Source organism: Monomorium pharaonis, chromosome 2 (assembly GCF_013373865.1).
Source record: "Monomorium pharaonis isolate MP-MQ-018 chromosome 2, ASM1337386v2, whole genome shotgun sequence".
Lineage (NCBI taxonomy): Eukaryota > Metazoa > Arthropoda > Insecta > Hymenoptera > Formicidae > Monomorium > Monomorium pharaonis.
Window position 1 is genome coordinate 8629611 of NC_050468.1, and position 25385 is coordinate 8654995.

At 33.4% G+C, this 25385-nt stretch overlaps 1 protein-coding gene across 1 annotated transcript in view; it reads left to right on the forward strand.

Moving 5' to 3' along the window:
* The first annotated feature begins 6460 nt into the window (after positions 1-6460).
* Positions 6461-25385, forward strand: part of LOC105834868 (neuroglobin) — a 71416-nt gene continuing 52491 nt past the window's right edge. Inside the window, exons 1-2 of the mRNA XM_028190993.2 lie at positions 6461-6684; positions 10327-12210. Of these exons, the coding sequence (XP_028046794.1) occupies positions 12011-12210 (200 nt within the window). The 5' untranslated portion in view covers positions 6461-6684; positions 10327-12010. The remainder of the gene's footprint in view (positions 6685-10326; positions 12211-25385) is intronic.

The following is a 25385-nucleotide window of genomic DNA, read 5'->3' on the forward strand; positions in this document are numbered from 1 at the left end:
AAAGCTAGCGAAATGAAAGGCGCTTCGTATAGAATATTATTATTAAGTTCGTACGTAATTATATTAACTGCGTATTAAACAACAAAATAAATCTTGTTTATGAAAAAGTTTGAGATAAGCATGAAGCATAAATTAAAGTTAAAACGTCCAGAAAATTTATAATGCGTTACAAACGGGATCAATTACAAAGTGTAATTTTTCTATATAAAGCACGCATATCTTTTTGAGTATATTATTTTATACATTCAAGAAATTAATCTTTGTAACAGATAAATTAAAAAATTCTACATTTAATAGTTCTCATGTTTTAGATTTACATGTAATAGCTACCACGTAATAGTTGTCACGTTTGCCGTATCGGTCTTTTGGCTGATAAATGCTCTTAACGTTCTTCACCTTTACAATCCGCTTGTCCAATAACAAAGAAACATTTAGCATTTCGCCAAATGGGAGTCAAAAGATCGTGTAATTCTACAACGTTCTCAGCGAATCGTGGTCTCTTTCATTCTCAAATAGGATCATGTTTCTGGTTCTTAAGAGATCTTTTCAATTAAATGCTATAAAATAAATTAACAGATTTTGCTTTAATATCGTAATGGTAGAAGAAACATCTTCCGATATAAATTTCTAGTTTCGAGCTTTTCTAGTTTCGAGTATTTCGAAAGAATTTTGCACTGAAAATTGAATTAAAAAATAAGTCTGGAATATGAAGCATTAAGCGTAATTACGATAATTTACTAACGAATAAATATTATAATTTACTACAAAGAAAATGGAATACTTAATTTAATCTATTCAATTTAGGTCTTTTATTTTAATCTTTTAATGCATTAATAATATATAGTGCTACAAATTTTAATTAATATTCCGATTTATAATTTATTGCGGCGATAATGGAATAGTTAATTTAGTCCTTCTACATTAGTTTATTTTAATAATACAACATTACTTTAATGCTTTAATGTTCTAACTCTCTTACACATATAAACTATTTTAAAGCTTTATTTTTAAAGCTTTAGTAAGGAAAGTGCAGTTCACGCTTTGCGGCATTCCGCGATGCAATATGGACGCGATGTAAAAGCAAAGAGATTATGATTCCATTTACCGTAAATTCCAGTAAAAAATTTATGCACCGCTACCTCAACGGAATGTCGCGGTCAATTATGTGATCGAGCTATTCCTTGCTCTTTCACTATCTTCACGCGCGAATAGGAAGTACGTACAGGGTGGTACGAACCCGTAATGGAAAAAAAAAGAAACCTGGAAATATTCCGAGGGATGATTTATCCAGACACTTTCTTTGCCCCGTTTCTGAGAAGAAGCGAAGTATATTCAAATTTGCGTCAAAACGGACTGCCGGAATACTTAATCATAATATTTACAACCCGTAAATGTATTACGACATATAAATGTCAATTGAATACAAATCCATTATTAACGAGCAATAAATTACTGTCATAAAGATAAGCAGATTAAAATTGATCTAATACGGATTATTAATATGTAAAAACTGTATATAATTATACAATTAATTTTACCATTTTTTATTTATTATGTCTTAAACATTCATAATTTTTCGAGGACTCGTATAGAATTATAAAAGAAACCTCTTAATTCTGTTAGAACGAATAGAAATCGCGATATAATTCCAATAATTTTAATATGTAAAATGCCTGCTGTGTTTTGAGATGCGCTAAGATTTAATAATATAACAAAAAGTATCTATTAGTTCTATCATATTGCGAAAATAAATTCAGCCATTTTAATTTCGATGATTTTGTAATACTACAGATACGCATGAAAAAAAATGTATCTCGTGCCAGGTGTCATCAAAATTATGCTGAATTCGAGTAAAAATATTAAAAATTTTGTTCATCACGTCGACACACCGCGAAAACGATAATATGCGCAAGAAAAGAGAGATGGAATTCGTATCAAAGTAAAAACATTTTTATGATGGAAAAAAATTTGAATAGCATTTTTTCAAGTAAATTACATCGAATGCGGAAAATAGATTGTGGAAAACATGTTCTGATGAATGCGCGTCGTTATTGTCCTTTTATAATAATAAAAATGGCATTATCTTTCGAGAGAGAAAATTTGTTTTAAACAATGGACTTACCAATACGCTAGGAAATTTCCACAACGCGCGTTATACTGCACAACATTCAGAAACTCTCACATTCAATGGCGATTATTATGAGACAGAATGTAGTTTTGCTCACGCTTCACAGAAGTATGACGTGTGTTCAAAACCGTTCGCACGTATCGAACTTTAAATCGGCACAACGCAATAAACATGCGTCGTCGCGGTATTAACACGTTGACGAAATTAATGAACTATGAATATGCATAAAGTAAATTGCAAAATTATATGCAAAATATTGCGATAAATATAATAGCACGAAGTAATACACAACACACACTTTTCGGATTGCAATTTATTTGTAGGCTTTTTATATTTTATGAAAATGCAATAAATTCGAGGCGTTTCGTTTTATTGCGTGACGAACCTTACCGGACAACGTCGGTTCAAATGCGCGCTTCGTGACAAACTGACTTTAAGAACCGGCGTGTGTGGGGCCAACGGAACCTTGCGGCTTTCGGGCGGGTTAATACGAGTCCTGATTGGAAGTCTGCCTCACGTGTAAGTTCCTTCCCTTCTTTGTTTGACCCTTCTAGCTTGGGATTAAATTCAAGGGCTCGTCAGCGATCCCCGGCAACGCTGCGGAAGCTTATATGTTTAAAGATTACATTCACGATATATTTTTAATAATTTATCTTTTGCTTTATTTGTTATTTTCTAAAGTATATGTATGTCTATGTCACGCAAGTTTTATGAATTAACTTTAATAAATTAACATGTAAATATTAATGTAATATGCAACATGGTGCATGAAAAATATGAAAAATAATCTGAAAATGATATGAAATTAATGTAAGTAATTTTATATTAAATTAATTCTATAGTATTTATTCTAAAATAACACGAAATTAATATGAAGTTATACAATTTTATATAATACTTTTATATTAACTTTAAACTTATAACACATTATTATTAACAAAAAATAAATCAAGCAAAAACCAATGTTTAAAAAAAAGAAAATACATTAAAGGTTTCTATGAATTTTTACCGGAAGTTAGTGCGCAAATAATTTAAATAACATTAACAAATAAATAATATTTACATACGTAATTTAAGAATTTGATACACAAATAAAAAATTTGTTTGGATGTGTTCTGACTTAGCTCAGTAGTCATTTCAACGGAGCAATGCGAAAATTGATGTCGTAATTAGCGGAATGCGAGAATGTAGTAATCTGAGATCAATATCGTATTAGTGTACTCAAAGGAAGAATCGAATTCCATTCCATCCTAGTTAGATTGAACAATCTAATGCAAATATTACATCCTATACGAAAATTACTAAATATTACTTAGGTTATTACTTGGATTATTAATATAAGATATTTTGATCAATTTTCACATTGTTTCAATTTTCGGAAAATGACTTTAAAGTAAGTCGACACGTCCGGACAAAGTTTTAATTTGTATCAAATTCTGAAATATATGCAAATTTATTTATTAAATTTATTAATATTTTTACCTAGTAATTATTTAAATTATTTACGCGCACTAACTTTTACGACAATCTTTTATTGCATCTTAATAATTAGTTTTATTTTTCTTATTTCTTGTAATTAAATAATAATTTTATGAAATAATTTTCTTTAATTATCGTAATTTAAAACTTTAGTGAATCTGAAGGATCGAGACTTTCGAATGTTTCTCGCATTTTGTACATCACGCGATTTTGAAAATAACCTGAGACCTTTCGTAAAATGCGAAGCTATAATTCGCCTAACTCGAGTATAAACTCGACTTTCGATGAGTCATGAGTGAAGTAAAACGTTATTTATATCTGAAATCATTTTGTATACTCTTACAGAAAGTTTAAAGACTGATAGATTCGGGTCAGATGAAGTTACGTTGTAAACGATCCTGACGGGTTTGAAATTTCGAGTAACTTTGCGCGCCAGCTTATAATTCGAGGTTCATTTGCAGTATCCGACAGGTAGTGTTTTTTCAAACTTTTTTTTTAACCGAGCAAATTGTAGACGAACAAAAGTTTCTACTTACCAATGAATTACTCGGGAATACGTGTCAGAGGAAAATCTGCTCTTCGAAGCTCTCGTGATCCCCAAAGGTTCGCGCTTTCCGAAAGGTCAAGCTCGACGATTTGTCAGAGGACGATCATACTGCAATTTTGTTCAAGTCTTGCAAGCTTTTCTTTTGATAAGAGAAAAATATCCGTGGAGGACTTTTGGCAATTCAAAAGCTCTTATTCCCGAATATAGATTTAAAAATGCATTTATTCTTTTGGGGGGGGGGGATAAAAAGATAATATTTGTCTTTCTCGAAAAGTTTGTGTAAATTGGGTTGGACAAATATTTTTCCGTTTCTTCCTCGAAGAAGTTCAAAGACAAATGTATAAAATTAATACTATTTTGACTAAAGTAAAATATTTGTAAAACAAAACATTTTTCTTTACCATTTTACTATAGTTTCTGTCTATTTAATAATCATTACATTTAACATAATCTACTGAAAAGAAATAACAAGACTTTTTCAATTCAACATGGACATATCGTATAAGACAAACGCAGTTAGTTGGAATTAGGTCTCACGCTACTTTCTCAACAGAACTCTACTGATATTAAAAATGAGATTATCAGCTGCTGAATTATGTTGACAGTATCGTCTCGCGCTCACGTATATTGGTCCCGCATGCTGATCCCGAAAAGCAGCCTGCGATTATGGCAAGTCTGTTAGGAACTTGCGGCAACTTCCATGACAGGCCTGTCACGTATAAAGTAAAGTTCATGAAGTGCTGATAATTCCGAACTAGTCCGATTAAAATGTAACGGTTACGTTAATGCATTTAATACTTGCGAACCGCATTCTCTCTCACGTGACACATCTGTGAAAATGTCTCTCCCGAGTGTGTATGCGTACACGATAATACCACCACGTAAACTGATCGATATTCGCGTGCACGTAGACGCAGGTGAACGTTACGTGTAGACGGAGTTGGACTCCGTCCGGATTAAACTTATAGAATTCTGCGAAGATATTCCGCGAGTAGACACTCGGAGAGTTACCTCGGGTACGATAATAAAATTGTTGAATCGAGTACGAAGTGTGCTTAAAAGCGGCCATGTTTATTCAAGCCCGAGCTCCCGCGACGCTCATCGCCATATATTTTATTTCAAAAAGAGATTAATTCTGACCACTCCAAACGTCATGGTCGGTATCGTGTTACGTATTTCTGAAATAGAGCCGCAACAAAATATCCAGAATCTTTTTGAAGATTATGCGTTTTATGCGGAATTATATTTCACGTATGAAAATTTATGTTACATTTATACAAAGATTGAAATTCCTACAATTTACGTTTAATGAATTTGCGAGTCCGAGATTGTGTACACACGAAAATGGTATCTACGCTTATTTTCTTCCGTGATTCCGTAAATATAAGGGATATAAACTAAAATGCCGCAGCGAATATTCAACTTCTAATTTCTAGTATTTGTCCTGGAGCCACAGGGCTGAGATTTGCACGAAAACTAATAAAATTTAAGCTTTCGGCTATCAAAAAGTTTTCCACAGAACATTTTTATTATGAAAATATATTCATATGTACAATATAGTTATTCTAACGAGGTTATATAAAGAATACATATATTTACATTTTTTTATATCCCTTATCTGGTCTATTAAAATTTACATTTTATAAAATCATAAGGGAATTATTGTCTTTTTTTGGACAATTTTATCAAAACCAAAAATTAATGATCCATAATTAATTAATTAAAATATCGCATTTATTATTAATATATACATCTTATTTATGCTAAGTGATACGAGCATTTATACAGGTAATTCCCTAATTGTAATGAACTCATTAATTCGCAAATGGGAAAGATCACCGTTCACTTTCGAGGGTGAACAGGTGAGCTCTCTCTCTCTCTCTCTCTCTCTCTCTCTCTCTCTCTCTCTCTCTCTCTCTCTCTCTCTCTCTCTCTCTCTCTCTCTCTCTCTCTCTCTCTCTCTCTCTCTCTCTCTCTCTCTCTCTCTCTCTCTCTCTCTCTCTCTCTCTCTCTCTCTCTCTCTCTCTCCCTCCCCCCTCCCCTCTTCCCCTCTCGGCGTTCGGTGGCTGAAAAGCGGTCAAAGCATCGCGACATCGTGCACGGAAAAGTGGAAAGTGGCTGATTAATTGTCGATGAAGAGAGAAAGAGCGAGCGAGAGAGAAGGAGGGGAAGGGAGGGAGAGAGAGAGAGAGAGAGAGAGAGAGAGAGAGAGAGAGAGAAGTGGAGCAGAAATCGAGAGCGAGAGAGGAGTGCGACAAGAGGAGAACGGAAGCGGAGGAGCGCGCCTGCGCGTCATCCTCGGGAGCGCTTGTTATGGAGGCCTCAGTCTCGGCTCGCCTGGGCAGTAGGCAACACGGCCGACGCCGGAGCACCGCGCCAAGTATCCGACCGGGGAGCTCCGGGGACGTTCTAAAGATAGAAAAGCGCGCGCCGCCGATGCGCTTCGCGCCGCGCTACCACGACGAGAAGCGCGTCCGTCCGCGCGACGACGCGGCGACGCGGGCTTTCACCGAGCGACAGCGATTACGAGGTATCGCGCGTGACGCGGTGGAGGAAGTATCGAGGCGAACGATCGAGCGAGACGATCGAGGAGGCGCGAATAAGGGCGTCTCGAGAGCGCGCGGTGATCTCCGGTACCGCGAGCGGCGGCGATTACGTGAGCGAGGAAATAGCGCGAGGATGACATACGCGCGAATCGATCGCGCGAGACGACACGCGAGTGTGGAGCAGCAGTGGAGATGAGAGAAAGAGAGAGAGAGAGAGAGAGCACTCGATCCGTCGCTCGATGCTCCCTCGGCGATCCGTCGCGTCGCGTCGGTGGGAATCGTCGTATAATTTCGCGATTAGAATTAGGCGAGATTTTGCGAGATAGTTAACGGACGTCCCTCTCGCCGTGATTCTTGCTTCTCCGACCGTTCCGCAAATCACCTCGCTTATCCTCGACGTACGGAACGGAATGTCGGTGGGAATGTCGGAATATAGATAACGTTGTCCCCACAACATCGAAATTGATAGAGACGCGAGTTCAGTGATATAACACGACAACGTGCTGGCGTGTCGCATCGCCTAGGATGCGCGACGGGAATTCGCAGCTATTCGCGAGCGAAGTAGATTTCGCTCTGTATATAAGCTGTTTATCTTTCAATAGTGGCGCGTTTGTTTGTTCTTCTCTTGATTTCTCGGTATAAATGCGTTCAAGGCTGGATGGAATCGACCGCTATTTCTCACGTTGGCGTTAGTCAAACGAGGCACAGTATTCGCGAAATCCGCGCGTGCGATACGGCGCTTTTTCCAAAACATATTACGAGCAATTTAGCGTTGAACGTTTACCTGATAATAACAGTCATATTTATACACGATGACTGCGGTTTGTTTGTGTAAATCATATATAATTTGATTTAGAAGTATACGAATTATTATATCGTTGATATAATATACTTTGCATTAATATAACACGGCACGAAAACTGCGCATAATTTGTGCAACATTTTTTTTCTGTATTCCTTTTTTGTCGAAATTCTTTCTAGAGTCTAATTTGACATACATTTTGTAAAGAGACCAAAAAATGGTTAAATTTAATTTATTTTAATTTACAAATTATTGAAACTTTTATCATATAATTTATAACGATGCATTAATATATAAATAGAAATAAATAAAAAGATGTGTGTTAACTCCAAACTTAACGGAAAAAGAAACACTAAAGAAAAATCGATTACCTTCTTATTGAAGAGTCTGTAGATAAAAGTAAAGTCAAGAATCTAGTGCACTAAATATAATATTGCCTTGAATTCACAGGTATAATTTGTAAGGCAAATTATCTTATTTACTATCCACTTGATATACAATTTTGAATAACAATGCAGAATAAGCATACGGTAAAAATTTATTAATAAAATATTCGAAAGCTTTCGAGTTTTCACGAAAGAACACTCACGACAAGACATTGCGCGTAAATGGGTCAATTTCGAATTTGCAACGATTCGATTTGTCCGTCGTTATAATTCCCCCGGGTCTCATTTTCCCCATGTGATGCATCGATTCTAAATTTCAGTGATAACGCTTATCATGTCAAACGTGTCGCTCCCTTCATTGCACTCTACCGTTTCTCGCAAAGAAATCACGGCACAACATCGAAAATATTATAGATCGCGTGTCGATTTTATTCAGTCGTTTCGAGGTTTTTCAACAAATGCGAAAGTCCACCGCACATTTATTGCTAAATATAGCTACTTGATACTTATCCCATATTGACAATCTAGACTCGGTCTTCATATACCGACTCTTGTGTATCGTATAATCGCTGTTATTTGGGCTGACGTAATTGGAACAAATTTGACGCCGACTAGTGTTAAGTACTTCTTCGCGGAATATGAACGAACAAATGTTTTTAGATCATAAAACCGTGCACATGTATTTATTAGTCGAAAGAAATATTTATTTTAAAAAATTTCAAATGCATATGACAATCCAATGAATAAAAATAAATATATTTATCGGTTATTATTTCTCTTATATACACATATTGATACGAAACACAAAATTATACATTTATGCTTCAACACAATCGAATAAATAATCAAAACTCATTCTCATAAAAATATAAATCAATATAGTCATACGTGTGCTATGTAGTACATACTTTTAGCTAGCATACGGTTGTAAAAGTCAGGGCAATAAGTGGCCGACATTTACCGGCATCACGCTGCTCCTACGATGGACTTTTCCTTTGCCAAGACGCTACTTACCACTTTTTGCATTGGAAACTTCGAAAGCCATTTAAGTTATCCACGTTATATCCCAATGCGCGTTTCTTGCGTATCTCCGCTCAACTTTATCGACGATGCTTATCAGCGCTGAGATACGCTCAGCGTTTCACAGGGACGGACAACCCGAACGTAAAGTTACCGCGCGGTGTACAGCTCCAACGGGACCCGGCGGCGCACGGGGTAGAAGTCTCCTCTTTCCGGTTACGCCCGGCTGCCTTATAACGCTTTCATCTACTTATCGTTGCGCTCTCTCTCTCTCTCTCTCTCTCTCTCTCTCTCTCTCTCTCTCTCTCTTGCTTTGTTCATCTTTGTTATCATTCGCCTTGCACGTTTCTTTGACATGCTTCCCGAATTCGAACGGAGAGTAATGACGCAGATGAGTTTGGCCGCCACCCTCCAGATCCCTCAAAACTCCTCAATCAATGTCACCGGAATTCCGCCTCGCCACTCTCAATTCTTTCGTTTCTTCCGCCCGAAGGCACCTCATGTCCGACTCCGTAAGATTTGTCGGCTAAGATTTCTCTTCTATCCTTTTGCGATGCAGCTGATTCAGTTTGATACCGCCATTACGCTAATTGAACTGCCATGCCACAGTTCGACATTGTCGTCGCATTGACGATGAAACTTCGGAAGTCTTCACGACGACTGAACTGATATAGAAGACATCTTTTTATAAAGAAAATATGTCTTTTAAAATTGAGATGGCAGTGTGTGTGTTTCCGGTATTATTTTTACGAATAGAGTTTAAATTTCTTAAAAGCAATCTTTCTTCTTTCTTAATTAAAGAGACATTACTTTGTTTTTATGTAAAATTACAATTTTTTGAATCTCTTATTTAATCAGTAAGTAATGACAAAACAACAGAATTTTTTGTACTGGTACAATGAATATTTTTGACAAGGAATATCGTAATATTCTATTAAGTACTCTCAAAAAGTACATAAACGAATTTAAAAAATATAGATAAAATATGAAATAAAATTATAAAATATGTTATAAAATTTTATCTACTTTGTTTCTCACGCCCTACTTTTTAAAATGACTATTAGTTGCAATAAAATTTTATGTCATCCAACAGCAAATATTTCTAAATTTGAAATATATTGATATCGATACCGAAGCGCAAATCCGCAGAACTTGAAACGCGAATAGGTATCCCGTGTTTTCCAATAGAGATTATTCTTATACCTAGCACGTTTGTATATTCCAACGAATGATAACCCGAGAACTTCATTTGTCACTGTATTGAGTGTCGACCCATCGACATTCTAGATCGTCTCGCGCGTCTTCGATTTCATTTCGATCTGTCACTCGCTGTCGCGCCAGTGTTCACCATAAATGAGATCGATCGATCGTTTCGCTCGATAAATATGAAAAATACCATCGCGGCCGTATACTTGCAGCTAATGTTCCGGAGATTGAGAAATCTCAAGATGTTTAAGGAATGACTAGTCGCATCCTCACAAACTTCGTGAATCCAGTGAAGTGAATTGTTGATAAGAGTCTCGTATAATTAAAGGGACAAACGATATAAAAATGACAGGTACATGAAGATACGTCGTATATAAACTTTGCCGAGAAGTTAATGAGCCTAACGAGATTCTGAAGAGGGGAAACTGAAGTTATTGTCGTGAAACAATGTAAAGACGTCATTTGTACGCTTAATGAGTATATACGGGTCTTAACGGAAGGACAGGAGAAAGTGAGAAGAAAAAAGAGAAAAGGGGATAAAGAGGACAAACGCGGTTGAATAAAATGTGAGATGGAAACCTGATAACGTGGAATAAAACAAAAAAAAACGGAACAAAACAAACTTAATAAACAGATAGATATCCAGTAAAATGAGAAAACGAGGCTATCCTGCACGCTGAAAAGGAAGACTGCAAAAGAAAAGGAAAGGAGATACGTTTAAAGAAAATTAGAAAAAACTGCCTTGGAGTAAAACAATTAAATAGGTATCCTTGGAGAAAAAATAAAACACGAACTTGTATAGAAGCATTAAAAGTGGAAAGATCGATAGTGGAAGATTTAGGACCGGAAGCGATAAAATGTAGAAACCTTGGTGAAAAGGAAAAAGGAAGATATTTGGCAGAGGTGAGATTGATGTCGAAGGGAAAGTGGTGGGCGATGGGAAGTTAGATAAATGAACTCACCGAGTGGAAAACTTGGCGAAGCCAAGAGGAACGCGGCAAGGATACGCGGGACTTAAGTGAAGGATAACCGCGAAGAGAAGCGCATTCGAAGATCGAAGATGAATGGCGAGAGGAGAACGGACTAAAACGTGAAATCGTCACGTCTCGACTGTGAGAAACGATAAATATATGCCTACGCCACGGGTACATTGGATGCTACGTGACAAGGTTTGCGAGAAGAGGAGACACTTTCGCGAAGCTCATCTCGTTTATCTCCGCGCTGTCAACGATGGCGAACGTTCGTTCGCGGGTGAGCAGCTTCGAAACGGCCGATTTGCTTTAAAACACACGTGCTCCCATCGTACGTGCCCCCATCGTGATCGTGTGACACGTCGAAGGGGGGATACATGGACGCGAATCGTATTCCGCCGATTGTATCGGTCGCAAAGTGTTCATGCGTGCGGTAAACCGCTCCGATCGTCCGTTCGTAGCGATCGCATCGACAGAGACAATAGATATACGCAGATTCCTTGAATTCTCGACCACGTGCACTGTGTTCAGGAATATAATGTAAGGATCTCGCAGCGGAGACTTAAAAAGTCATTGGGATAAGACTATTCGTCCGGAGCGTATTTTTACTGCCGACTTGAGAGAAACCAAGATTCAGTCTTCGCCGTCGCCGTCGTGTCGTCATCGATCCCCAACGGCTCGTCGGTACATATAGAGAACTTCGTTCTCATAGTGTAGTGCAATCTCTCGTTCTGTCGATGCGGCGGGAAGTACGACGGAAGTGGCAGGGAGCGGAAGCGATACCGAAACCGAACGCGGGGTGCTGCCGCGCGATCTACGGGTTTCGTGGTGCGGGGTGGTGGTGATCGTCCCCCGTTGTGGATCGCCTCAGTTAGTGTCTTCCGCGACTCGGGGAGAAGTCGCGGCCAGGACTCGCCGTCGCAACATGGGCTGCGAACTTAGCAAACTAGCCACCACGAAATCGCGCAATCAAGCCGGAAACGATGGCGCGTCGCCGCCGCCGCCGCCGCCGGCCGCCACGGATCCTCGGCTTCCGCTCACGGCCAGGCAAAAATTTACGGTTATCGCCAGCTGGAAAGCGGTCTCTAGGGCACTGGAGCCCACGGGTATATACATGTTCATAAGGTACGTAGCCATCGTTAACAAGGTGCAAGGTTTTACGACTCGCCGGAATGGCTCGCTGCAGAAAAATGTCGAGCGAACGTACGAACGATCAACGATTGTATCTTCTCGCGCGCGATAAACGAGAACGTGATATATTAACGACTAAAACTTTAATGAAATTTTTTCCTTACGCTACGTTAATTTTTCATCAAAAAATATTTCTACCTCCACCAATTTCATCACTTTTATTTTAAATTCCGAAACTTGCGAATATATAGTTTTGCAATATAAGTTTTGCAATAAATTAAGAAATTTATAATTTAACTTTATATTAACATTATTTTGAAAACGACTTTATTTCGATATAACTTCTTAGCGCTCAGAGAGATTTGTAATCATTGAAATATATGTATTTTTTAAGTATTCATTTTATATATGTATATTATGTATCAATAATTGTCACATTAGAGCTGTAAAATTTTCCGTGTAAATATAAAATATGATGGAATTGGTATCATGAGTCACGATTCCCTGGATTTGCAAATCCTTTGAGCCAATTACATGGGTCAATTAGATTAAGATGGTTACCTTGATAAATGATACCCCAATGTCATGGAAATTGAATAAACTGACACCCACTGGCTGATTAATGTCCTGTGAAAATCAAACAGATTAAATGTAACAGTATATAAAACAGACTTTTTTTACATCTATTGTATTAAATCTCACAAGATTAATAGCAAAGTTGCATTTGATACTGAAGGAGAAAAAGCAAAAATGTACGTAGAAAAGGAATAAAAACAAGAAAAACAAAAGAGATAAATTAATTATCCTGCTTTTTAGAAAATTATTTACTTTTAACTGCAATATACATTTTTGTTAGTATTTTACATGAGTTATTCATTCTATTCACGTAAACTTATAAATAAGATATTTAAGTAAACGAAGATTACACACTATATGAAGCATAACTTTACAGAAATATTTTATACATCTTTTAAGTCAAGCAAATTTACTTTCTTTATGAAGAAGAGAGCAACGTAGTATGTAATTCCAGATTACTTTATTATTCGTATAAATGTGATGTAAAATTTTTGCAAAAATTTTAAATTATATTTATGCAAATATTTCTACATAATTACTTAATACAATTTAATACATGCTGTACTATTTCAAGATTACGCTATATTTTTTACACACTTGAAAAGCTTTTTTTAGATTTTGTGATACTTTTTTAGTCTATTTTTTCTCTTGACAATTTAATCTCACATTTTTTTACAATTTCGTAATTTTTCCGTAATAAATATTTTATAATTGGGGGACTTAGTTTGATTTAGTTAATTTAGGATGTAAATTATATTTTTTTTATAAAATAAATATTTAAATGAATAAGGATGGAAATCTTATTAAAAAATGTTTTCTCTCTCTCTCTCTCTCTCTCTCTTTCTCTTTCTCTCTCTTGTTCAGATTTTGATTCAATAATTATTGAAATTAATTGCGGCAAAAGTACTGATACAAGTAAGATTATTACAGCTGGAGTTTTCGCGCGACATTAAGCGATGTTTCCATTACGGAGCATAACATTCTTGTGATTCCGGAGATCAGGTTTGTCTCTTGAAAGTGTCTTCAGTGTCGAAGGAAGTATCCCGCTGAATTTCGTAAGAAAATGGTGGCACATACATCTTCCGGAGTTGGGGTACGGTTCATGTTTTGCCCCTATCACGCGCCATTACGTGATTAGCTGAGCGTTTAGGCTCTTCAAGGCCGTCATCAACGTCAGACGCAACCCTGGGAGGGTAAATGTACCCGTCGTTCTTTACACCCCCTTCACGCCCGTTTTCACTGACGTTCCTTTGCACAGAGAAAGCCTATCGATGTATCGTAAACCGAGTGTCGTCCGTGTCATCGCTCGTGCATCGAACTGAGGGATAATCTTTCTTCTGCAGACCACTTTCTCCCCACCCCTCCTCTTATATTTTGATCATACAAAGCTGTGGCGCGCGGATTGAACGCGAATGCACAACTCTGTGGAATGTATAATTGATGTTGTTTAACTTTAATATAATTTTTTTACTATTTCTCTTACCGCTAAAGTAACAGTAACGAAAAGAACTGGAATTGCATTTGTGGTTTCTTAGAGTAAAACTGGAATATTGAAATATTGAATTATAATCTTTTACCTTTATTAACCTTTTACCTTTTAAAAGATATGTAATATATAAACAAATTTTTTTCTTAATAATTAACGAAAAATAACTTATTTTTATCTGTTTGTAACGAAGAAACTATTTGTTAACTAATTAGCAATTATTTCTTAGACTTAAACCGAATTTTTACAATAAAAAGATTTGCATTTATAAAAATTGAAAATTAACGAAAATTAATTAAGCAAAACATGATAATAAACAAAGGTTGTCCTACTTTTATTATATTTTTGTGATGGAAAAAAAAATTGTTATATTATATTTTTGAAGAAAATTACTCACCATCTTTGGCGAATAAGAAGATTAAATTAGTTATCATAAATGTTTGAAATGACCCAGAATTAAGAAGCTTCCATAAATAACTGACCCAATACAATATAGATAAATTCTACTTCCTTTGGAAGGGCTTCGAAATGAGATCATTTCGATGGGAAACAAATTTAGTTGCGCTACGAAAATCTTCGCGAAGGACGCTCGATTCAAGCCCGCGAGAATTCTGCATCGACATAATTAGTTTGCCAAGTTACTGACGTAAGAGATCGTCGCTCGTGCCTGTTAATTTCCGTCAGAATTTGGGACGAGCCTCAAAAGTATAGTCGACGAGACGGCGTCGATGACGAGGGTCATTTGAAATATTGCAGAGATATCTTCGTAGAAGTGTCATTATGCAAACGTGCGGAGTCAAGAGTCGCTCGCGAGTCTAACAAATTACAGCAACAACTATTGCAATTTAGCGCTGTCTTATTTCATTTTATTTGCTTAATAAAGACATTCTTCTTCCGACTTTCGAAGGGATTCGAAAATCGTCGTTTGTATCGATACGGAATTGTCAGTACGCTTTGTAACTTGTAGTTTGGGACTCTTCCCGTTCGTATCGTGCACAGAGTTTCAATAAAAGCGAATTTCCCTCGAGCGGATAGTATTTTCGGAATCTCTTTCCCTTTTCGAATGATTCCACTGTGCAATTTTTAATCTCTCAATAGCAATAGTTTTAGAAAAAAAATTTATCAAAAAAATTAAATATTTTATAAGACACCTGTACTCAATATGGTTCACCTAAGCTTAGAGGATTTTTCTAATTTTTTGATGAATACGAAATTGAAAAATAAGGGTTAGATTTAAAATAGAAAACATTTCTGAAACAAAAAATATGTGAAATATTTTCAATTATTTATATAAATACAGTAAAGATAAAAAAAAGCACTTAAATCATGTTGATTACATATATATCCAATATATAGTCCAGTTATATACTTTTCACTTTTTTATAAATATTTTGAGAAAATGCTAAATAAAAAGATAACATGTTTAATTAAGCATTTATTAATATACTTATGGAAAAAATTGCACATAAAATTACCTATTTATTAAATATAAAACTGTGTTTATTTATTACGAGGCGTTATCTTAACTTTCACTTGTTAAAAAGCTCTAATTTACTGAAGACAAACAAGAAGTACTAATCAAAAGTTAAACACTAAATAAAGAAACAGAATCTTAATTGTTGTATGATAATAAGATATATTATGTTTTCAGTAGTATCTTTGGCCATAATAATTTTATCATACCAAGAGTTTTCTTTCTTTAATTATAAATGTTTTAATAAAGATGTAAAGTAAATATAGTGTTGGAAAGTATAAATAAGGAGTTACAATATAAATTACGGATATTTATAATAATTGTTAGATGATAGTTACACAAAGCAAAAACTTACCTTTGAAATTTTAGATTCAGAAGAGCACAATTTGAATAAAGTGTAATTACAAGCCGTAGAAAGCATATATTGACCAGCTGACTGACATAAATACGTCATATCGACTTCCTGAGCGATATATTAGCGTTATCTGTGAAATTCGTTGTGTAACTATTTGGAAATGGGGGTGCGCCAAATTGAGTACATGGCCATGTTGGGTAAAAGTATTTTATATAATAATATTAGTGATACTCTTCCCCTTTATTCTTTGATAGAGCTAATTAACTTTAATGACTTGAACCTAATCTTCTATTTAATTATATTCTAAATAATATCCTTCTATTTTATATCCTAAATTGATAACTTTAATACTACAAGGACGTACGCTATTAAATTTTTGCTTATAAAAACAAATATTTGCATACATAGGCTTTTCTTTGTCATCCTATTAAACTGTAGACATTAAAAGTTACAAAAAAAGGAGATTTTGCTTAAAGAGGATTATAACTTATTTCTCGTCGAACACAATACGTCAATACTGCAGTTATAGCGTTGACAAAGCAAATCCTCAGGAGTTCCCGATAAGCGCTTCTATAATGGGCTATAATCGGGATTCCAGAAGGCCTCTCTCTCGCTTTTAATTGAGGCATACGGCCGGGAGCAGCTGAAAGCGACGTTTACCTTCAACGGGCACAATCGGGCATCGATCGAATCGTAATATGCCGATATAAACGAGATTACGTCCTGCTCGAGAACGTGCGTGGACCCTTGTTGAGTTAAAGTTCTTCAAATCAAAGGTCCGGCCTCGTCGACGAACCCGATCGTGACCGTTCCTATCAACGATATTGGATTGACAGCGAATAAGTTGAACAATCGGCGAGGATGGCCCAGGCTGTCCTATTCTCCTCTCGAGCTCTTTTTTTCATCAGGCGAATTGACACTTGACCCTATCGCGACTTTTTTCCCTTCGCCACATCGCATTTATTCGATCTTTATCAAAGTAGCGGATTTTGTTGGAAATAAAATAGGCTATAATTTAATCTTGCATTGAACGTTAATTAAAACTATAACTCTGATATTATGTTATTTGAAAATGGTAATTAAAAGATTGGAGTGTGTGTTGTATCTTTATTTTTATCAACTTATTATGTTACTTTAAATAGCCGCGTGCCTATGCATTTTCAATATTAAAAACGACATGCAAATCAAAATTTTTTTTGGCACTGACTAGAGTTACATCAATTTTTTTTTTTTTTTTTTTTTTTTTTCAAATTTGAATTGGACAAAATTTTATCCGAGTCTAATCAAATGAAATTAAATTGAATCGAATCATAAATAAAACATAACTTTTATTAATCTAATAATTGTTAGATAATAATAGTTAATTTTTAGTACATGTAGACAATAAAAAGTAATTTCTATATAAGAAAAAATATTAATTATATGATAGAAAGTCATTTATATAATTTTATAAGATTGTCGACATATAAGATTTGTTCTCGAATCTCTTAGATTCGATTTGATTTAATTTATCATGCATAATTTATAATTTATTTTATTCATCGAATAGTTCAAATCTCTATTTAATGTTTTTTTCTTTAAATAATATATAAGAGTATTAATGATAAATAAACAAAACATATAACTACAGACTGCGAAGTATCAGCATACATGATAATCATATGTTATACGTTGAAAACATTACATTGTTACAATTAAAATAGCCGCGAAATAATGTTCAAGGTGTCAAAGCTTTAGCGATAATTATTATAACTTGTTGGATAGAATTCACGCTTGACCGATGCGTTTTGTTAAACTGACGCACACCTACTTACAGAATGTCGATATCGCGACATGTACTTTGTTCGATGACTTTTGTTATCCGACAAGCTCTGGAAAATCGCGATACAAAGGGAGGTCCGCAATACAATGGTGAGTGTTTGTGACAGCGGTATAATCTAGGATAGTATCAGTTAATAGCAAGGAATCGAGGAGAATCAAAAACGAAGGAAAGAAATAAAAAAAGAAGAGTTTTATATGTTCCACTTAATAAAATATTAATTTTTTAAATCTGCTTAAAGAGATGGGAATTATGAGATAGCTCGCAACAACCGACAGTCACTCACAGTCAAAACAAATCCCTATTACACTCGGCTTAATAAACAAAACGTAAGCTTGTACGCAAACACAATCTCTGTTATGTTGCTGCGTTTAAGCCTCGCGACTGGACTAATGAATTCTCTGGACAAACGCAATAGTAAAGATAAATTTACACGGGTTCTCTGTTTATTATTTGTTTTGGTAAAATGTTAATACATTTTACAATTATAACAGTATTTTTATATAACATAAAAACGCATTAATAATCAATCAAAGAGTATATTTTGTAAGTTTTAGATTCAATCATAGCTTTGATTTGTTTTCCGGGATTCGAAATTAAGCATTAAAGATAATTCAGATCAATTTTATTACAAATTTAATAATTTTAAACCGAATGGAATTTATCAAGCAATATCCCGAGAGCTTGTCTCAAATTGAATGAGAAAATCAATTTAACTCGTATTTTATTATTATCTATACACATTTCTATCGTGCCGGAACTGTTTTCTAAAAGATTTCCTTTAATCGTACGCGAGAAAATTATTATTGTAAGCGCGGATCACAGAAGAAATTATGAAAATTTTGCTATGTTTTTTATTTTCTCAAATTATCATAGCATTTACATTACGTATGGTATAATTCTTTGAAATTCTTTCTTATAATCTCTGACTGCTATCGAACATAGTAATATTTTATATAAAATTTTCTCTGTGTAGAATCGATGAGGAAACATAAACGCAAATAACTCACGAACGTGATTAAATATTTAGACACGCTAGAGCAATTTCCTACATCTATTCCGTATAAATACGCAGATGTGCAAAACGAGTCCCGTTTCACTGAAATAGAAAATTACCCATGAATTAGTTGTGACGAGCTTTTTCGGGAAAAATTTTCTAAATATCAAACATGATATCATGTATATGCACTGGCGCTGAATTATTAAATATAACTTTACGAGCATACTTTTAAATATTAATCGCAGACGCATTTACACATTGCCATACCTGATTTCTCTTGAATATATCCTATTTTTTATATTTATTACAATTTTTAAAGGAAATGTTTATAATTCTGGAAGACATAGCAAACGAGTTTCACAACGTAATAAATGAATTAACTTCTCAAATTAAATGTTTAAATTTATACTGGATTTTGATATTAAATTAAAGTTTTGCCGATTTTTTTGTTTTATGTTTTTTAACTATTTTTATTTTTATTATTAATTTTTTTAATTAAACATTTTTGACATATTTTATATTGACATTTTTATATATAAATTTTTGTAAAATGTGTAAAAGTTTAAAACTTTTCTTATTGTTACTATTAAAAAAATTTTTTCAGAGTTAATTGAACAGTTAGTTTTAGCATGTTGGTTGGCTATTTTTACAAATTATTACAGAACAAGAAATGGCGTACGATATATATAATAAAGAAAAATAAAAATGTTAAATTCAAGTATAGCTTATTTCCTCCAGTTTCCAATTGAAACGATAAATGATCCGTTAAAAGTCAGAACGATATATCGAAACGATTCAATGAGTTCCATACTACGTTCATATTTCAGTGAATTACGGATAAACAACCGGTCATTCGTATTTTCTTCTTTTACTCATCGTTTGATAGAACCTATTCTTCAATTTTCCTTTTTTTGTCTCCATTTCCGTTATCCTTTGGGAAACAAGGGATTTCCTGGTATCGGCGCACTCTTGAAGTATCCACGTAACTCTGATACGCAGTGTATGTATGAGGGACGAATCTCACGAAGGGTTGCTATAAAATTTATTCCATCCAAACAGAATAACCTCGTTCTGTTTGCGAAGCCTATACTATTATCTTCTTTTGTTTTTTTTTATTATTGTATATTCTATTACTTATATCCATTTCATTGTATATTCTGTTATTTGTATCCAATATTGTCAAGAAAAACGAACATTTATAACTATTATAGCTATACAAAAATAGTGTTCTTAATTTCAAAAAATTCTTAAAATATTTAAAGAAGAAAGAATAATTTTCTTGTTGTATTTTTTCGGGTTTTATTTTTAAAGGAGAGAAGAGGATTATGATCCATCATTTTGTTCTATTTAAATAACTTAATAAATATTCAAATAATACGTTAAGGGGATGCTAAAGTTGTAATTGTTTTACCGATAATTTTTCTACTCACTAATTTTTTAATTGCATTTACAGAATTAAAAATCCTCTAGAAGTTAAAGTATAGACGATAACAAAGTCCGATCGTAACGATTTTGTAGGAAAAACGAAAAAAATGTTTAATTGTCGGTTTTTAGCGTCAATTTGTAACAAAATGTGCTTGATGTAAAAATTTTAGACTTTGTACGCATACCTGGGTCATTGTTGAGTAAACATTTAAGAATAATACTACGCTTTCAAATTGAGAGTAGGCGTTTTAATAAAAAAATTTAATGAGTATGGAAATTTTGTATTTGAAAAGAGCAGTCTAAAAAAATGGTTTTAATTCTCTATATAAAATTCAATTTATAAGCTGATATTAATACATGTACTTTTTTCTGGAAAGGATTTCTACATCTGTAAAAGAAATACATACAATATTTTGTTAATGATATGCACGAATGACTCTACATTATCGATCTCGATCAAATTTGACGAGCAGTTTAGCATCCCTTTAAGAAAATATTGCCAATAAAAACCAGCACTAGATATTCGTGTGCAAGAATTTTACTTTAGATGATGATAAATGCGTTGCAACAAGAACACAATTGAAAATATGTACATCGAGTATGCAAACGCTTCGACTCATTTTTCGAGTCCTCTTCTGTGCAAAGTATAAGACTGTAGTTGCAAGTTACGCCATTTTTCAAAGATGTAAAGGCGGATGTTAAAAATGTAAAAGCTCTAACTTATGATCGATCAGGAAACAACGGTCATTAAAATAAAAAGATGGATAGAAAAGCTAAACTGTCTGTTAAACGTGAAGATATGACTTTGGTGTCAAACAATAGAATCAGTAAATATTTATGTGACGTAATCTTATTGGTACAAGTTTGTCATCCATAAAGTTTTATCAATTATGTTATAAGCAGAAGTTCTTCGGATATACAAAATGAATTACATAATTACCAATTTAATGAAAAAAGGAAAAAGATTACGGTTATAAAATCTGTAGGGAGATATGGAACACTACCAACAAATGTTCTCAAAATTATTTTTATTTCTAAAAGATAAAAAATGAACGCTCTTTAGCACATTTGTATCACAAAATATCAGTATCTGGTACATAGTATGACAGAAAAATATTTGAAAAATATGTGAAAAAATCTTTGGTTTTTGCGACTTTGCGCGTTGTAAAAGAGTATTATGAAAGTATTGTAACAAACAACATATTAACTAATAAATAAAATAAAGATACAATCAAATTATATTTGAAAGAATTTAAGGGACTCAGATTCGCGACAGTTACAAGTGGTCTATAACCCTAAATGCAGACAATATAACTTTATACATCAAATACATGTACGCATTATGTCAAATATTAAATTCAATTGCATTATTTGAAATTCATATTTAAGCTTTTTAAGTTAAAAGATTAACTAGACGTATTTCTCAAAATAAATGACCATCTATAAAACTTTCAACTATCTGCAATATTGAAATGTAGCTTTTATGAAAACAACATTCACGACCAGTGGCCATGTTATAACTTCTAAACAATATGTAAAAAAGTAATTTAGACGGTTATCTCCAAAATTCTACACAAGATATACGAAATATCGTGAATTCCATAATCCCATATCAATCCATAATCACTTTCTCTCCCTATGTTTAAGAGTTTTAAGCTATTTATTGACAAAGTTTGTTGTTATTATTACAGTTGTATTTTTCTGTATTAAAAAAAAAAAGAGAATAATACATTATTTAACAGGGTCGTAAAGTCGGCTTTTTGTACATGAGTGCTTTCACCCGCACGAGTGTAAAAGGCTGTTACGCTTTGTGTTGCATACCGTATTTTTTGTTACCTGTGCATTGATGTGTGATCTCTTGAGTGTCTTGAATTCTCGCAAATTGACAGGTTAACCAAAGTTAAGTTCGCGAAAGCATTGGACAATTCTGCAAAAGTTACAATGTGCGTGTCGCGAGATGACGCACATGCGAGTATTAAAATGATCAAATGTGCTGAAAAAAATTGTATTAAATGTTTTTCATGATTTACGTCAATAAAGGGCAAGAACTGTGCATACTGTTAAAATGTTGAAATCGGCGACTTTACCCACAAAAAAGTGACTGCACGAAAAGGATCACTTTCAATGCACATGTAACAAAGAATCTATTTTTTAATTGTATTTTTTCGGAAAATTAAGAATACTAATACTTCATTATTGCAATCACTACAATTGTTTTTTTCTATCTTTTTTAATCTATTTATTTTTTTAAACTTATATTTTTTTAGATAATTAAGAACAATCAAACAAAAATGATAATCTAACAAGAGTGATTTTAAATTTATAAACGTTAATAGAATTTTATTTTTTATTGGAAGTTGAAAGAAATCGCACATATTTCAGAATAATATTATCGCGATGTTTTCTTTCATCGTACGCGATTAATGTCGCTTTTTGTATTGACTAATGACCCATTTTTGTCTTCGCGCTTCTATCGTGAAAACGAAAAATCTCTACAGAAGAACGTTTCGTCTGACAGATTCTACGCCAATCGCGCGTGCTAAAACATCAGGACACTTTTATTATTATTGGTCAATGAGAAGAGAAAGACTATCACACAAAGGGAACCCGAGTGCGTTTGACAGGCGATGAGTGAGGACAATGAAACGGGATCAATGTTCCGGTTGCTTAAAATAGGAATAATGCGAAAAAACGTGCGAAGCTGCCCAGAACGATAGGCAGCTTCTCGGTAGAAAAAAACTGGAATTACGGAAATAGCTATAATATAAGAATGTTTTCTTGGTGCAATTATATAAACGTTCTTTTTTAGTAATTTTTTAAGAAATATCAAAGTCACATAAAATTAAATACAATTAATTAAATCACACCAAAATTTATTTAAAAAAGGAAATTAAACATAACCAAGATACATGATTGAAAATAAGCTTTATTCAGAAATTTTATTGCTCTAGATTAATATATATTAAATTAATATATAAAATACTCTTCTTACGCAAGGATGAAGGATGATGAAGGAATGATAACAGGAATATCGTGGCGCGTTGAATGTCGTGTTGGTCTGATACCTCAACTCAATCAACTCACGGTGTATACCGCAAACACACTATTTCTTTCGCGGTTCGTCTTCCGTGCTTCGTCTATTTGCTCGTGCGCAAATGACGGGATTCGCGATATTGGAGCACGCTGAGCACACGCGACGAGAGAACGTACGGGACGAGAGCTCCCGTGGAGATGATATTTTAACGTGAAAACGATGACAGTGGTTTCCTCTTTTCAGACAGAAAATAAACCAGTTTGTTGAAAGAAAAAGAGTTATTACCTTCGAATATTTGAATCAATCTCTCCTTTCGCTCCAATTTTGTGATTAAAATCTACTATTACCATAACGTTGACTAAATCAGACAGGCGTAATCCTCTTCGTTGTTTGTTTCCTTTATCAATCTCATTTTTCTGTGCTCTTTTAAATTTTAAGCTCTTTTCATGTGTGAAAATTATATTTTTGCTCACGTAATCTCATTATGTATTGTATAACAAATTGTCTTAATTAGTTATAATTTATTTCTCGAATTCGTTTAACTCCAGTTTTCCACATTTATCTACATATTATTTTCAGTCTTATTTTATTTGCAAATTTTTAGGGGAAAATTATCAGTACTGGGATATCGCTTTGTTTTTGGATAATATTTCTTAAACAAAAACTAAAAATAAAACTGTAGAAACAAATATAAACTAGAAAGTGTCCTGTATCAAGTATAATAAAGGAGAAGATGGTATTATAATCTTTGTAGATATTATGGCCATTTGTGATATCTCTATTATTAAGTGAAGAAGAATTCTAGTGGTTTCTTATAGAATCATTTATTTATTAGTCCGCAATTATGCATTAACCCTAGATGTTATAATATCAACGATAATATTAATAAGACATTTCGACATATCATAAGGCACTTCTATTATACTTTTGAGCATTTTTAATCTTTTTAAACATATGAAGATTAAATTAGGTTATATTTGTTTTTAGTAGATTTTATATAGAAAAAAAGTCATAAATATATGAACGCTGGGTTATTTTTTTAATTATCTAAACAGATTATATTTTATCACAATATTAATAGAATGTAACATTTAGTTTTCAAGAAATAAGAAGGTACTGCTTGAAGAAGCCTAGTATTGATCTTCCTCTGCATATCCTCTATAAATCTTGCTCGATAAAAAAGAAATATTTTTATATAAGACATTTTTTTTATATAAAAGTTATATGGAGCAAAATAATTTATGAGTTTATATGAACTAGGAATATTAAATTAATAGAAAAATTAAATTCAGTACCAAGATTCGTTGCAAACTGAATAGACAATCTTAACTTTATCAATATGTTCATAATTTAGTTTAAGTTTAAAAATGGTGGCTTAAATTATTAACAATTGTGGATAAGTATATTTTATATATCTGACATTGTATTTTTTTTATACATAGAAAATTTTCTCTTAAAATTTAATTATGATATTAATGGGACAACATAATATTTCGAAGAATTTTAAATAATTTTTTATGATTTATAATAATAGTAAATGTCAAAATAAAATACAAGATGTGTTTGTTAAAGTTTATTAACGTGTAATAAAATTTTAATATTTTTAAATATGTTAAACAGTTTATCATTCTTTATTATTTTAAATAGAATAGATTTCAAATAGTAATATAAAAAATATTTTATATAAAGGATTACCCCAAGGAAGAGTATGCTAGCTATAATGTTTTTTAAACTGCAAAAAAACTTAAACAGTTTTATTTTTATTATTTTATAATAGCGTTTGGTATATTTACTTTCTTAAAGCTTAAAGCTTGCTATCGACTTTAAAGAGAAAATACATAATAAAAATTTTATATTATTAAAACATATTGGAACATAAACATTATATTGAGACATAAACATTTTTCACAACTAGGAAAAAGATGGCCATAGTATTATAGGACAGTTGGCTATACATATTTTATGTACATAACATTTATAAAATAATAAAAAAACTTAAA